Raw genomic sequence first — 14,738 nt, forward strand, 5'->3', positions numbered from 1 at the left:
ACGCGGCTCGCCTCGAGCGGCCCCACGATACGCTGCAATACGGTTTGTTCGGTTGACCACCACCTTCCCATGGAGGATCCGCTGGGTCCGGTCGACGGTGTCCTCGTCCTCGTTGATGACGATCAGCGAGTCCTCGCGTGGCAGCCGGATCTTCGGTGGTTTTCCTTTCCTCCACACCCACGCCCATTTTCAGGGTTTGAAGGCCTTCGTAGTCCTCCGGTGTGATGCCTGGGACTGGTTTGCTCGTTCCAGATTAATTTCCTTTTTTCCGGGGTGCGGAATTTGATGTTCGTACCGGCATGCAGCTTCGTGCCGGAACAAGTGTCCTAGTCAGGTGGCATCCTCGTTCGTTGGTCATCGGTTCATCTTCCATTGCTGCTCCGTCTCCTCGTAGGGGTCCCTCCAGCCGTGCCGTTGCAGTCGGTGCCTCTGTCTCATGGGCCATCGTCAGAGCCTCTTCGTAGTTCCGTTTCTTGCCGGTCGTCCTCCCTGGATGGGTCTCAGTGCCACGTGGTTTATCACAGCCGTCAGCCACCTCGGGCTTCATGTCACCTCGGGATAACTCTTCCACAACCACGTCTGCTGGTCTCTCGATCTCGGCGTCGAATTTCCATGGCGTTATATCGTTGCGCTGAGTCCTCTCCTGCAGCTGGACTCGGTAGGTGACTCTCGGTTGCTGGACACCGCAATGCACGTCGGGCACTCCCACAACCTCCTCGTAGGTCGAACTTGGCTGGGGGCTGCGTTCTACACATAGTCCGGCGGTCGGATATTCGGCACTCTTCTTGGACGTCGACCCGGTCTCGAACTGGGTCCGGCATGTTCTCTTGGAAGTAATCCCGTCGTCCCGTAGGGTTTCCAACTTCACGATGGTGGAGCCGCCGTCGCTGCTAGCAGGATTCATTCGCGTCTCCATAGCCATCGTTTCCGCACGCAGGGCACTCACTTCCACCTCTGGGCCTCGAACTCCGGACTCCACAACTGCGAGCATCTCTTCGGATCCCTTCTTGTCCAGTTCGTTGCCATCCCGGACATTCTTATCGTCGACCTTGGGTTTCGAGAGAGCGCACTTCGTCTCCTGACTTTAACTGGTCACTCTTCCATTCACTCAAATCGGTTTTCAGCTGGTCCGGGTTTGACCTCTGCTCAGATCTCAGTTCACTAATGAGTTCGCCATAGGAAGATAAGATTTTGTTTTCAAGCTCACTAAACTTGCTTGGAAAAATCTGAAGCTGTTCGGTATTCATTTTGCTAGTAGATATTTCTGTCGACTACAAAATTCGCTACCAGGTACTCGATTCTGACACCAGTTTTACTTAAGAGTTTATCCACTAGTTTATCACACTTGTCCATCCCAATCCCACTTCTGACGCCAGTTGTAACGTGTTGGCAGGGTAGATAAATAAATAAATGAGTACAGCACCTGGTAGCAACCTATTTCTAAGATTTATTAACTAAGCACTACAACTACAGATTTACACACATACAGACGATAGCCGAGCCACAAGTTACACATGTACACGGTCACACACTTACAGACGGTTCGCGCTCTCTCTCTCTCTCTCTCTCTCTCTCTCTCTCTCTCTCTTAGTTTCTCTTATGTTCTATCTACAATGACACACACACATACACACAGAGTCATCGATTATTTGCAGTACACTCTCTCAGCCACTCAGTCACACTCGTTAGCGCTGTCACGGTCCACAGCCTACACGTCAGCCTCGCAGGTCGGGATAGTATCCGCTGTTCACTCAACCCGTTGAACTCCGCAGTCTTCACACGTCGTCTCCTAGTGTTCCCTTCTTCGGCTCCAGAACACTCCAGGTTCTCCTCCAGCAGTCAGCCTCAAGGGACACACACACACGACATCAGGAAAACAGGAACGAGTCCTCGGCTCCACAGGCAGATACTTCATCAGGCTGCACACTCCCAGGCCATCACTGACTGCGCGCCAGCAAACTCAATCTCGCTGCCACTCACTCACTAACTAACTCTCACTTTCCAATTCTCACTAACTAGCCCTCACTGACTGGCCCACTGTAGGCTAGTAACTGCTCTTTTATACCTGCGCTGGTTCTTCTAGAATCGTCCGGATACTGGACGGGTCTAGGAACATCGCGAGATGGAACACTCCAGATTAATCGCGGAGTCATTTCTGTCGTCCCACGCGGCGCGACCACGGACAGAAGAGAGAGGGGCCCGCCCAGCACTTAAATGATGCTCGCGATTGGCGCGCTCGAGTCTAAGGGGGTGGGGGCGATGGGTGACAACCTTGGCGCGTAGCGACTTGGCATGGCGGACGCTATATCTATTACAATATTCTAATAGAGTAGATTTAAGTTTGTAAAAAATGTTTCAATAGTTCTGGAGTCATTGTTTACGACCATAACCATTCTTTGAGATTCAGATCTGGCTGATGATGCTCTGTAAGGGAGTGAAACATGTCCCACAAATAACTTGTCAATTAATGAAGATATTTTAAATGTGACAGCAGTATAATGTATTGAACAGGTGGATTAGAATAAAAACTTTGTTATTACGCTTTCCTTTTATTGGGACAGGTGTTTTCTGCCACTTTTATCATACATTCCTTAACCATAGGGCCATCACTAAAAGGTTTGGAATGTTTTGCCAGTAAACAGCTGATTTTGTAATATGCTTTCACTGCTCATGCACTACTTCTGATCATGTTTATAATTATCCTTTGCTGCTGCCTTTGCAATTTATTTTTCATGCCCTTCACTTTTTCTTCTTTTAATTTACCCTCAAAGTAGCAGAACGTTTCTTTACAAGTTTTATTATAGTGCTGTGTAATATTACACTCTTCCACAACACTTATAGATTCATTACAAATGACACATACAATTTTACTTTCTACCTCCATGCAAAAAATAACTGAGCTTCCATCTTTCTTGAATTTTTCTGTGTTCATCAACAATCTTTCTTTCTCTGGATAGCTTGGAAGTGACATTACACCAGAATGAAGTAAATATCATTAAATATGACTAAACATGTACCGAGCAATAGGTTGCATACTTAAGCATATTGGACTCCCTCATTCTTTCCTGTGGTTTGCATAGTAGAGCATACTTGAGTTTCAAACAGTCTTCCTCTGCCACTTTTGGGCTTAACATATAGTTTCTTGGAACCAGGAATTCCCTACATTTCATGGATACAAGTAACCAGTGATGGGAAGAGAACAAGAAAAACGTAATTGGGCTCAATTCGAATTACTTGAGAAATATTTTACTCAATTAAATTACAAATTCCTTTTTTTAAAGTAATCAGTAAAATTACAATTACTGTACAATGTTAGTCTTAAGGAAATCACTGACTTTTTTTTCTGCTTGAGACTGGAATTATACAAAGTTTATAAGGAAAAGGAATATATTAACATACTTAAATTTGTGTGGGGTTTTTTTTAGCATGTAGGCTATGATCACTTTGTGGGACTAAACATAATACATTGGAATTTTTGAAACGATCTTTTCTCATCACTTTTATTTTAGTTAATGACTTTTATCATTTGAAATGATTTTCCTTTTAATAATGTTATTGATTTTACCACCCACTAACTACTTTTACGGTTTTCGGAGAAGCCGAAGTGCCAGAATTTTGTCCCGTGGGATTTCTTTAATGCCCCAGTATAGCACTGTGCTCATCAGTTGGATTGCCACACCAGCTGGTACTGGTGTGCTGTTGAAACATCATTGAAAGCCTCCTTTTGGAGCACACAGAGGGACAGTGTACTTATATATATATATATATATAAGCCTGCTTTTAGCTTTTATATAAGAAAAGTATGCCCGTGATGGCGAGATGTAGTGTTTACAGTGCACTATGTCTTCTGGTATAGGCTAGAATAAATTTGTTACTTTCATTGACCTGTCTCAGTCTCATCCTTGGCTTTGACAATATGAAAGTGACTGAGGCATGAGTGATGCTAGTAATGCCATTCCTTATGCAGCCAGTCCCAGTTATGAATGGTATGAAAATATCACTCATGCCCTAGTACGCCTCTTCAGTGATGCCTAGGCCATCTATGACAGCTGTTGGCATAGCTGTGGAGGATCCAACAAGCCTTCAGGCTGAGTACCCAACATACAACATACATAAGAAAAGTATTTGTTGCCTAATTTTCTGTGTATTTTAAAATTACACTGACTTTACTAATCTTAAAGACAGATGACCTAAAAAGGGCAATATCTACCATGTATACAGTCATCTTCAGCAACTTACTGTATACTTGGCACAAAAACACTTTTAAGTGTTGTGTCCATCACCAGTATTGTAATTGAAAGAACATATCTGCATGACATGATCACTTTAGCATGGGACTTGAATTACAAAGAGTTCATCAGTATGGAGAGATAAAGATTGTGTCCTTTTAGCTTATGTAGAGAATTCCCATATTTGTATTGATTTCTGTATTCTGTCTTCTGCTTAGTACATGGGTGGCAAAGGCAGATGGTATATTTTGCTTTAGTGCTTAATGTGTTCTACGTAGGCCTACTCTTTTCTGAGGCTTCTGTGATGTAGGCTGTTGGGGATTGCTGCATTTTGGTTTATAAACACCATATTCTTTACGCAGGTATGTGTACTGGATGTTATTTTTGGGTTAAATACAGCTAAAATTGGGAATACTGTCTTGCATTTCAATTTCTTGACTTTGTGGACAGGTTCTAGTGTGTATACATTTAAATAGGTTAGCGTAACTTACCTTTCTTAGTTCCAGTAGTTTTGGTGTCTTGTCGTTTATTGTTCTTTATTAAGTATACAAGGTATACAAGGCGGCAGTGCACCGACCTCTCACTGCTGGGTTCCGTGGTTCAAATCCCCATCACTCCATGTGAGATTTGTGCCGGACAAAGTGGAGGTGGGACAGGATTTTCTTCCGGGTACTCTGGTTTTCCCTGTCATATTTCATTCCAGCAACACTTTCCAATATCATTTCATTTCATATGTCATTCATTAATCATTGCCCCAGAGGAGTGTGACAGGCTTTGGTAGCTGGCACAATTCCTATCCTTGCCACTAGATGAGGACTTCATTCCATTCTTGACCCGATCGAATGACTGAAAACAGGCTGCGGATTTTTCATTTCATTAAGTATTCAAGGCCAATTGAGATAAAAATTAAGTGTGATGTCAAAATTTCAAACATAGATAGAAATATGTTTTATTTTTGTAGATAGGAGAATCTTGACCAGTAGATATACTGGCAAATCCTTTTCAGGGCAACATTACATACAAATTATTAACTGGGCGAGTTGGCCGTGCGGTTAGAGTCGCGCAGCTGTGAGCTTGTATCCAGGAGATAGTGGGTTCGAATCCCACTCTCGGTAGCCCTGAAGATGGTTTTCCGTGGTTTCCCATTTTCACACCAGGCAAATGTCCGACTCGTTGGCTGAATGGTCAGCGTACTGACCTTTGGTTCAGAGGGTCCCGGGTTCGATTCCCTGCCGGGTCGGGGATTTTAACCTTAATTGGTTAATTCCAATGGCTCGGGGACTGGGTGTGTGTGGCGTATTCAACATTAGAAACCATCTTAGGTAGGGCCCTCATCTTCACAGACATGCAGGTCGCCTAATAGGCCGTCTAGTAGAAAAAGACCTTCACCAGGCCTCTCCGGAGGCCGTACGCTATTAATTAAACTAGGCAAATGCTGGGGCTGTACCTTAAGGCCACGGCCGCTTCCTTCCCACTCCTCGGCCTTCCCTATCCCATCGTCACCATAAGACCTGTCTGTGTCGGTGCGTCGTAAAGAAATAGCAAATATATATATATATATATACACCTATATTCTCACTCAATAACAATAAATAATAATAATAACGTCCGACACAGACTGGTGTCAGACACAGTAGTTTTTGTACCGTGGAAATTTTTTAGTATGCTAGAAACCAATGGCAAGGAGTCGTTGCATATTAACACCCTGAAAAGCCAGCGACTTCTGCCAGGGTCGAACCAGCTGTGTTGGAAACAAAGACCAACGATTAATTGACCGCGCCACTGATGTCGCGGACCTTTAATGCATTCTTTTATCATCATCATCATCATCATCATCATGTCCCGACATGAAGAAACAACAACAACTCGTTGGCCAAGGCGAGTGGTATCCGGTATCGCTGAAGTGGAACTTCTGTGCGAACCGCTCCTATTCTCAAGGCCTTGCAGTAGAGAGTGAGACACGGCGAGATCAGTGTTACTCATCACGAGCGTTGGTGCGAGTTAGTTGGTGAATGACTTTCAGTGAGTGCTGTGTATTGTGCTGCTTTGCTGTGCAAATTCCTTACGAGGATGTTCGACTCAGCTCTCTCGGTCAGGTCGGTCGCCGCCATCTGCTAGCAGCACGGAGGTCGTATTCATGACCTTATCGAACATGGTAAGCGTTGCTTACGGTAATTTCACCAATTTCTACTTTTGCTTTCTACATTGCAGATAGTATTCCCATTCTGAAAAATACTTAGGGAGCCTGTTTTAAAACATCGTTATACTTACTAGCTGTCCGCGTTAATACATTTAGCGAGAATTCGGAAGTCACATTTAAGTGGTTTGATCCTAGGAGACAACTACAACCTTCGACCTCTAACCTCCTTGAACTAGACGCCTCACGATAGAACAAGGAAACTGCACCGTTGGGGAGAAATCCAAGTTGCCAGCGTCACTGCTTTTTCTCCCCTGGTTTGTACAGTACGGTACACTTGCTGCAACCAGTTGACGGGGTAGTACCTTAGCTCAAGCCTCAGTGCACCTGCCTCAATTCTAGACTGGCAGTAGTTAATTCTGTTTTCTCACTTACACTTCAGACTAACATAGGATGACAGTATCCTTACTCATAAGCACACGGGGCCCTTAACCAAATATCGGTAATTCAGTGAATGTTATCCTTGGATGACCGTTCATAAGAGTACCGGTATCTGGCTCCTTGGCTGAATGGTCAACATCGAGGCCTTCGGTTCAGAGGGTCCCGGCTCGGGGATTTTAACCGCAACTGATACATGCTTCTGATTCGGGGACTGGGTATTTGTGTTTGTCTCTGTTCACTCCCCTTCATACTCGTAAACACATCGCACTACCAGCCACCACAAATACACGTAATTGTGGATATATCCCACCACATGCGGGTTGCCGTCAGGAAGAGTATCCGACCTTAAAACAGGGTATTTGCGACAATGGTAAAAGAAGAGTTATTAGTCATCATTCTGATTGTGAGATGTTTGTTCCATTCACTTTTAGCAAAGGGCGTAATTTGATTTTATTTCTTCTATAATTGTATAAATCTTTCAAGGAGTTGTTTTTATTCGTTTCATGTTTTCTTTAGAACTAGCATGTGCCCGCGGCTTCGCCCGCGTTTATTAATTATTATTTTACAATTGCTTTACGTCGCACCGACAGAGATAGGTCTTATGGTGACGATGGGAGTGGAAAGGAAGCGGCCGTGGCCTTTATTAAGGTACAGCCCTAGCATTTGCCTGGTGTGAAAATGGGAAACCACGGAAAAACAACTTTAGGGCTGCCGACAGTGGGGTTCGAACCCACTATCTCCCGAATGCAAGCTCACATCTGCGCGCCCCTAAACGCACGGCCAACTCGCTCGCTCGTTTATTAATTCAACCGCGTTTGATATTTCTAAACCGTGTATTTAAAAGCAAAAGAAAAATATATTTATTAACACACACAGTTTTTACATGAATTGCATGAAATACATTATTTGTAATTATATTGTTACTTTGAATGCTTATGATGCCGGGTTGGTGAATGGTACACTTGAATTAAAACAATATAAAATATTATCCTTATAGAGCTTCCAGAACTAAGATGTGTACTGTGTTTACCTTTTGAGTCTTGAACAACCCACGTACAATTTACCATTTGAGAAGCACCGTTTCCGAAGATCGAGTCCTACAACTCTAAGCGATTGCCCTTGTGACTATTTGATGCACATAGAAACTTTAAAACACAAAAAACGGGGAATTACAGACGTATAAATTGAAACGGTATATCCGAAGGGACGATTTGAATCCGAGGGATGGATACTACTTCGCCCGTGGTATGTCCAATCATGATGGTGGCTTCAACAATACGTATACGGCATCAGTTTCTTGACTGAGAGTCGTGTCCCGTTGCAGAAGGAAGGAGGATTCATATACCTGAGGACAATCGGTGCAACATTCGTCCTCCCGAAGATGTTCGAGGGTACTCCAGGTGACTTGACTTCAAGTTGTTCAAAAGTTCTGTCGTGTAGTGGACAGCCTACCTGTATTACATGTCGTGTCGATAGGCTTGTAAATTTGTAGAACACCGGGTAATTAATGTAAAAGTAGCTTGCTGATGACGAAGAGAGCTTCATTTCTTGCAACAAAAGTTGCTCTTTGACACAGCCATGAGTGGTCGGTGGAAATGCTGTACCCACGTTTGTTAAAAATTTCAGATCTCTGCGTCCCGTAGATTTGGCTGGGCATCGCACACATACACACAGCCAAACAATTCCGGATATCACGGACTGATCGAAAAATAGCTCCCTATGCCACGGACTTAAAATGGCATCTTGAATGATATAACTTATGTATTACCGTTACTACCGTTCCTTTATTTTTTATTTATTTACAAAATAGGCTTTACGTCGCACCGACATAGAGGCCTTATGGCGACGATGGGATAGGAAAGGGCTAGGTGTTCAAAGGATGGTGGTGGTGGTGGTGATTATTGTTTTAAGAGGAAGTACAACTATGCAACCATCCTCTATATAACACTAATCAGCGGGAAGATATGGAAGGGATCGGATACTTCGAAAAATGAAGATATCGGCCAAATGAAGACAAGGGCCACGAAGGGCGTGAAAATGAAAGAATCCCTAGCCCTCGCAAACCTAATAGCGTTGGGGTCGGAAAAGAACAAGAGTTAACCAAGGGAGGTCAGATAGGATAGATTAAAGTGAGGAGCCTGGCACAAGTAAGTGGAAGCAATGCCAGGACTCAGCTATGGGCCCCGTGATTGCCAACCCACGCTCCAAAGTTCAGAGCTCCTAGGGCCCCTTTTAGTCGCCTCCTACGACAGGCAGGGGATACCGTGGGTGTTATTCTACCGCCCCTAACCACACGGCCAACTCGCTCAGTTTACTCTTCCTTGTTTATCCATCTTATATATTATATGTTATATATGTTATATGTTATATTATATATTATATGTTATTAGTGGAATACTGCGTAGGAGGGATACTGACTGGAGGGTGATTGGGGATTTAAATGAGACTATGGAGTGGGTATGTGGGAAACTGGGAGTGAAATTTCTAGATCCTAATGGGTGGGTAGGAGATAGGGATCTGCGCTCGGATGGCCTTCATTTAAACCGCAGTGGTACGTATAAGTTAGGAAATTTGTTTGGAAGGGTAATAGGGAGGTACATTCAGGGAAACGGGATAGCCTAGGGAGCGGTGATGAGTGAACAGGGAACTGGAAATCAAGTAGGGATGACATAAAATTGTTAGTGTTGAACTGTAGAAGTATTGTAAAGAAAGGAATAGAATTAAGTAATTTAATAGATATATATTTACCAGATATTGTAATAGGAGTTGAATCATGGCTGAGAAATGATATAATGGATGCAGAAATTTTCTCATGGCACTGGAGTGTGTATCGTAGAGATAGGATAGGAATGGTAGGAGGGGGAGTGTTCATTCTGGTGAAAGAAGAATTTGTAAGCTACGAAAAAGTTAAAGATGAGACACATGAAATTCTAGGTGTAAGGCTTATTTCTAAAGATAATAGGCAACTTGATATATTTGGAGTGTACAGATCGGGAAAGGGTAGCACTGATGCGGATTCGGAATTATTTGATAGGATAGTCAGCTATGTGGGAAACGACATGGAAAGAAATGTGATTATAGTGGGAGATCTGAATTTGCCAGGTGTAAATTGGGAAGGAAATGCGAACGACAGGAAGCATGACCAACAAATGGCAAATTTAATATGGGAAGGACAGCTGATTCAGAAAGTGATGGAACCAACCAGAGGGAAAAATATCCTGGATGTGGTGCTGATAAAACCAGATGAGCTCTATAGGGAAACTGAAGTAATAGATGGTATTAGTGATCATGAAGCTGTTTTTGTGGTAGTTAAAAATAAATGTGATAGAAAGGAAGGTCTTAAAAGTAGAACTGTTAGGCAGTACCATATGGCTGATAAAGCAGGCATGAGGCAGTTTCTAAAAAGTAACTATGATCGGTGGAAAACGGTAAATAAAAATGTAAACAGACTCTGGGATGGGTTTAAAGAAATTGTTGAGGAATGCGAAAACAGGTTTGTACCTTTAAGGGTGGTAAGGAATGGTAAGGACCCACCTTATTATAATAGAGAAATAAAGAGACTAAGAAGGAGGTGCAGACTGGAAAGAAATAGAGTTAGAAATGGCTGTGGAAGTAAGGAGAAATTGAAGGAAATTACTACAAAATTGAATCTAGCAAAGAAGGCAGCTAAGGATAACATGATGGCAAGCATAATTGGCAGTCATACAAATTTTAGTGAAAAATGGAAGGGTATGTATAGGTATTTTAAGGCAAAAACAGGTTCCAAGAAGGACATTCCAGGAATAATTAATGAACAAGGGGAGTGTGTATGTGAGGATCTTCAAAAGGCAGAAGTATTCAGTCAGCAGTATGTAAAGATTGTTGGTTACAAGGATAATGTTGAGATAGAGGAGGAGACTAAGGCCAAAGAAGTAATAAAATTTACATATGATAACAATGACATTTACAATAAGATACAAAAGTTGAAAACTAGAAAAGCGGCTGGAATTGATCAGATTTCTGGGGATATACTAAAGACAATGGGTTGGGATATAGTACCATATCTGAAGTACTTATTTGATTATTGTTTGGTCGAAGGAGCTGTACCAGATGAATGGAGAGTTGCTATAGTAGCCCCTGTGTATAAAGGAAAGGGTGATAGACATAAAGCTGAAAATTACAGGCCAGTAAGTTTGACATGCATTGTATGTAAGCTTTGGGAAGGCATTCTTTCTGATTACATTAACATGTTTGTGAAATTAATAACTGGTTTGATAGAAGGCAATTCGGTTTTAGGAAAGGTTATTCCACTGAAGCACAACTTGTAGGATTCCAGCAAGATATGGCAGATATCTTGGATTCTGGAGGTCAAATGGACTGTATCGCGATTGACCTGTCTAAAGCATTTGATAGGGTAGATCATGGGAAACTACTGGCAAAAATGAGTGCAATTGGACTAGACAAAAGAGTGACTGAATGGGTTGCTATATTTCTAGAAAATAGATCTCAGAGAGTTAGAGTAGGTGAAGCTTTGTCTGACCCTGTAATAGTTGAGAGGGGAGTTCCTCAGGGCAGTGTTATCGGACCTTTATGTTTTCTTATATATATAAATGATATGAGTAAAGGAGTGGAATCGGAGGTAAGGCTTTTTGCGGATGATGTTATTCTCTATAGAGTGATAAATAAGTTACAAGATTGTGAGCAACTGCAACGTGACTTCGAAAATGTGAGATGGACAGCAGGCAATGGTATGTTGATAAACGGGCCTAAAAGTCAGGTTGTGAGTTTCACAAATAGGAAAAGTCCTCTCAGTTTTAATTACTGCGTTGATGGGGTGAAAGTTCCTTTTGGGGATCATTGTAAGTATCTAGGTGTTAATATAAGGAAAGATCTTCATTGGGGTAATCACATAAATGGGATTGTAAATAAAGGGTACCGATCTCTGCACATGGTTATGAGGGTGTTTAGGGGTTGTAGTAAGGATGTAAAGGAGAGTGCATATAAGTCTCTGGTAAGACCCCAACTAGACTATGGTTCCAGTGTATGGGACCCTCACCAGGATTACCTGATTCAAGAACTGGAAAAATTCCAAAGAAAAGCAGCTCGATTTGTTCTGAGTGATTTCCGACAAAAGAGTAGCGTTACAAAAATGTTGCAATGTTTGGGTTGGGAAGAATTGAGAGAAAGAAGAAGAGCTGCTCGACTAAGTGGTATGTTCCGAGCTGTCAGCGGCGAGATGGCGTGGAATGACATTAGTCGACGAATAAAGTTGAATGGCGTTTATAAAAGTAGGAAAGATCACCATATGAAGATAAAGTTGGAATTCAAGAGGACAAACTGGGGCAAATATTCATTTATAGGAAGGGGAGTTAGGGATTGGAATAACTTACCAAGGGAGATGTTCAATAAATTTCCAATTTCTTTGAAATCGTTTCGGAAAAGGCTAGGAAAGCAACAGATAGGGAATCTGCCACCTGGGCGACTGCCCTAAATGCAGATCAGTATTGATTGATTGATTGATTGATTGATTGATTGATTGATTGATTGATTGATTGATTGATTGATTAAATTATTAATGAAGGCAGGTCATTCTTTGCCTGTATAAATATTCACCGAACAGTGCATGTACACTGACTGACAGAGCAAATGCAACACCAAGAAGGAGTGGTCAGAACTTTATGCCAATTGCAGGGTAGACTGACGTCACTGAGGTATGCTCATGATGTGAAATGCGCCGCTGTGCTGCGCACGTAGCGAACGATAAATGGGACACGGCGTTGGCGAATGGCCCACTTCGTACCGTGATTTCTCAGCCGACAGTCATTGTAGAACGTGTTGTCGTGTACCACAGGACACGTGTATAGCTAAGAATGCCAGGCCGCCGTCAACGGAGGCATTTCCAGCAGACAGACGACTTTACGAGGGGTATGGTGATCGGGCTGAGAAGGGCAGGTTGGTCGCTTCGTCAAATCGCAGCCGATACCCTTAGGGATGTGTCCACGGTGCAGCGCCTGTGGCGAAGATGGTTGGCGCAGGGACATGTGGCACGTGCGAGGGGTCCAGGTGCAGCCCGAGTGACGTCAGCACGCGAGGATCGGCGCATCCGCCGCCAAGCGGTGGCAGCCCCGCACGCCACGTCAACCGCCATTCTTCAGCATGTGCAAGACACCCTGGCTGTTCCAATATCGACCAGAACAATTTCCCGTCGATTGGTTGTAGGAGGCCTGCACTCCCGGCGTCCACTCAGAAGACTACCATTGACTCCACAGCATAGACGTGCACGCCTGGCATGGTGCCGGGCTAGAGCGACTTGGATGAGGGAATGGCGGAACGTCGTGTTCTCCGATGAGTCACGTTTCTGTTCTGTCAGTGATAGTCACCGCAGACGAGTGTGGCGTCGGCGTGGAGAACGGTCAAATCCGGCAGTAACTGTGGAGCGCCCTACCGCTAGACAACGCGGCATCATGGTTTGGGGCGCTATTGCGTATGATTCCACGTCACCTCTAGTGCGTATTCAAGGCACGTTAAATGCCCACCGCTACGTGCAGCATGTGCTGCGGTCGGTGGCACTCCCGTACCTTCAGGGGCTGCCCAATGCTCTGTTTCAGCAGGATAATGCCCGCCCACACACTGCTCGCATCTCCCAACAGGCTCTGCGAGGTGTACAGATGCTTCCGTGGCCAGCGTACTCTCCGGATCTCTCACCAATCGAACACGTGTGGGATCTCATTGGACGCCGTTTGCAAACTCTGCCCCAGCCTCGTACGGACGACCAACTGTGGCAAATGGTTGACAGAGAATGGAGAACCATCCCTCAGGACACCATCCGCACTCTTATTGACTCTGTACCTCGACGTGTTTCTGCGTGCATCGCCGCTCGCGGTGGTCCTACATCCTACTGAGTCGATGCCGTGCGCATTGTGTAACCTGCATATCGGTTTGAAATAAACATCAATTATTCGTCCGTGCCGTCTCTGTTTTTTCCCCAACTTTCATCCCTTTCGAACCACTCCTTCTTGGTGTTGCATTTGCTCTGTCAGTCAGTGTATGTTAGAAATTTCAGATCTCTGCGTGCCGTAGATTTGGCTGGGCATCGCACACATACACACAGGCAAACACTTCGGGATACTACGGACTAAATGTGGCTCTTCATACCTGGGACCAAAAATGGCTTCCTGCACCATGCACGCAAAATGGCTCCTTGACTTGTATTACCTATCTTATGTACGTTGCCTAGCGACAGTGAATCTATTCATTTAATCTTCACCGAGCTCGATAGCTGCAGCCGCTTAAGTGCGGCCAGTATCCAGTAATCGGGAGATAGTGGGTTCGGACCCCACTGTCGGCAGCCCTGAAGATGGTTTTCCGTGGTTTCCCATTTTCACACTAGGCAAGTGCTGGAGCTATACCTTAATTAAGACCACGGTCGCTTCCTTCCTATTCCTAGGCCTTTCCTGTCCCATCGTCGCCATAAGACCTATCTTTACATAGCTTGGAATAGCGTTTTTGTTGCGACGTAAATCAAATGACATTTAATCTTCACAGACAAATACATCCTTTATTATTATTATTATTATTATTATTATTATTATTATTATTATTATTATTATTATTATTATTATTATTATTATAAATATATTTCCGATGACTTTTCAGGAAATACAAGATTTTTCCTGTACTATTGAGACGATTTAGTAGAAGATTTTGGTACAACCCGCACCTTTTAACTCCCTCTGGTTGAAGAGCTTGAGTTTTGTGAAATATACACGTTAGCGTTTTATACTTGTATATAGCCTAGGCTATATAGATCGATTAGCTACAAGACATTATCTGTTCACCGTTTTAGTTCTTTCGATTGGAAGAATGCCCAGGAGGGAGACTTTCAATGTAGACCTACGCCTTTAGAGACTTTTGTTTGTAAATGAAATACTGTATAGATTAATGAGATATGG

The 14,738-nt window shown here is 43.6% G+C and overlaps 1 protein-coding gene across 3 annotated transcripts in view; it reads left to right on the forward strand.

The window, feature by feature from the left end:
• Positions 1-14,738, forward strand: part of LOC136876310 (anoctamin-1) — a 277,484-nt gene that overhangs the window by 29,569 nt on the left and 233,177 nt on the right. Inside the window, exon 1 of one of the 3 annotated variants that reach the window (XM_068228379.1) lies at positions 6,252-6,384. The exons of the other annotated variants lie outside the window; for them this stretch is intronic. Within the exon in view, the coding sequence (XP_068084480.1) occupies positions 6,367-6,384 (18 nt within the window). The 5' untranslated portion in view covers positions 6,252-6,366. Of the gene's footprint in view, positions 1-6,251; positions 6,385-14,738 lie in introns of those variants that run through there. 3 annotated transcript variants of the gene reach the window in all.

The sequence above is a fragment of the Anabrus simplex genome, chromosome 6 (assembly GCF_040414725.1).
Source record: "Anabrus simplex isolate iqAnaSimp1 chromosome 6, ASM4041472v1, whole genome shotgun sequence".
NCBI lineage: Eukaryota > Metazoa > Arthropoda > Insecta > Orthoptera > Tettigoniidae > Anabrus > Anabrus simplex.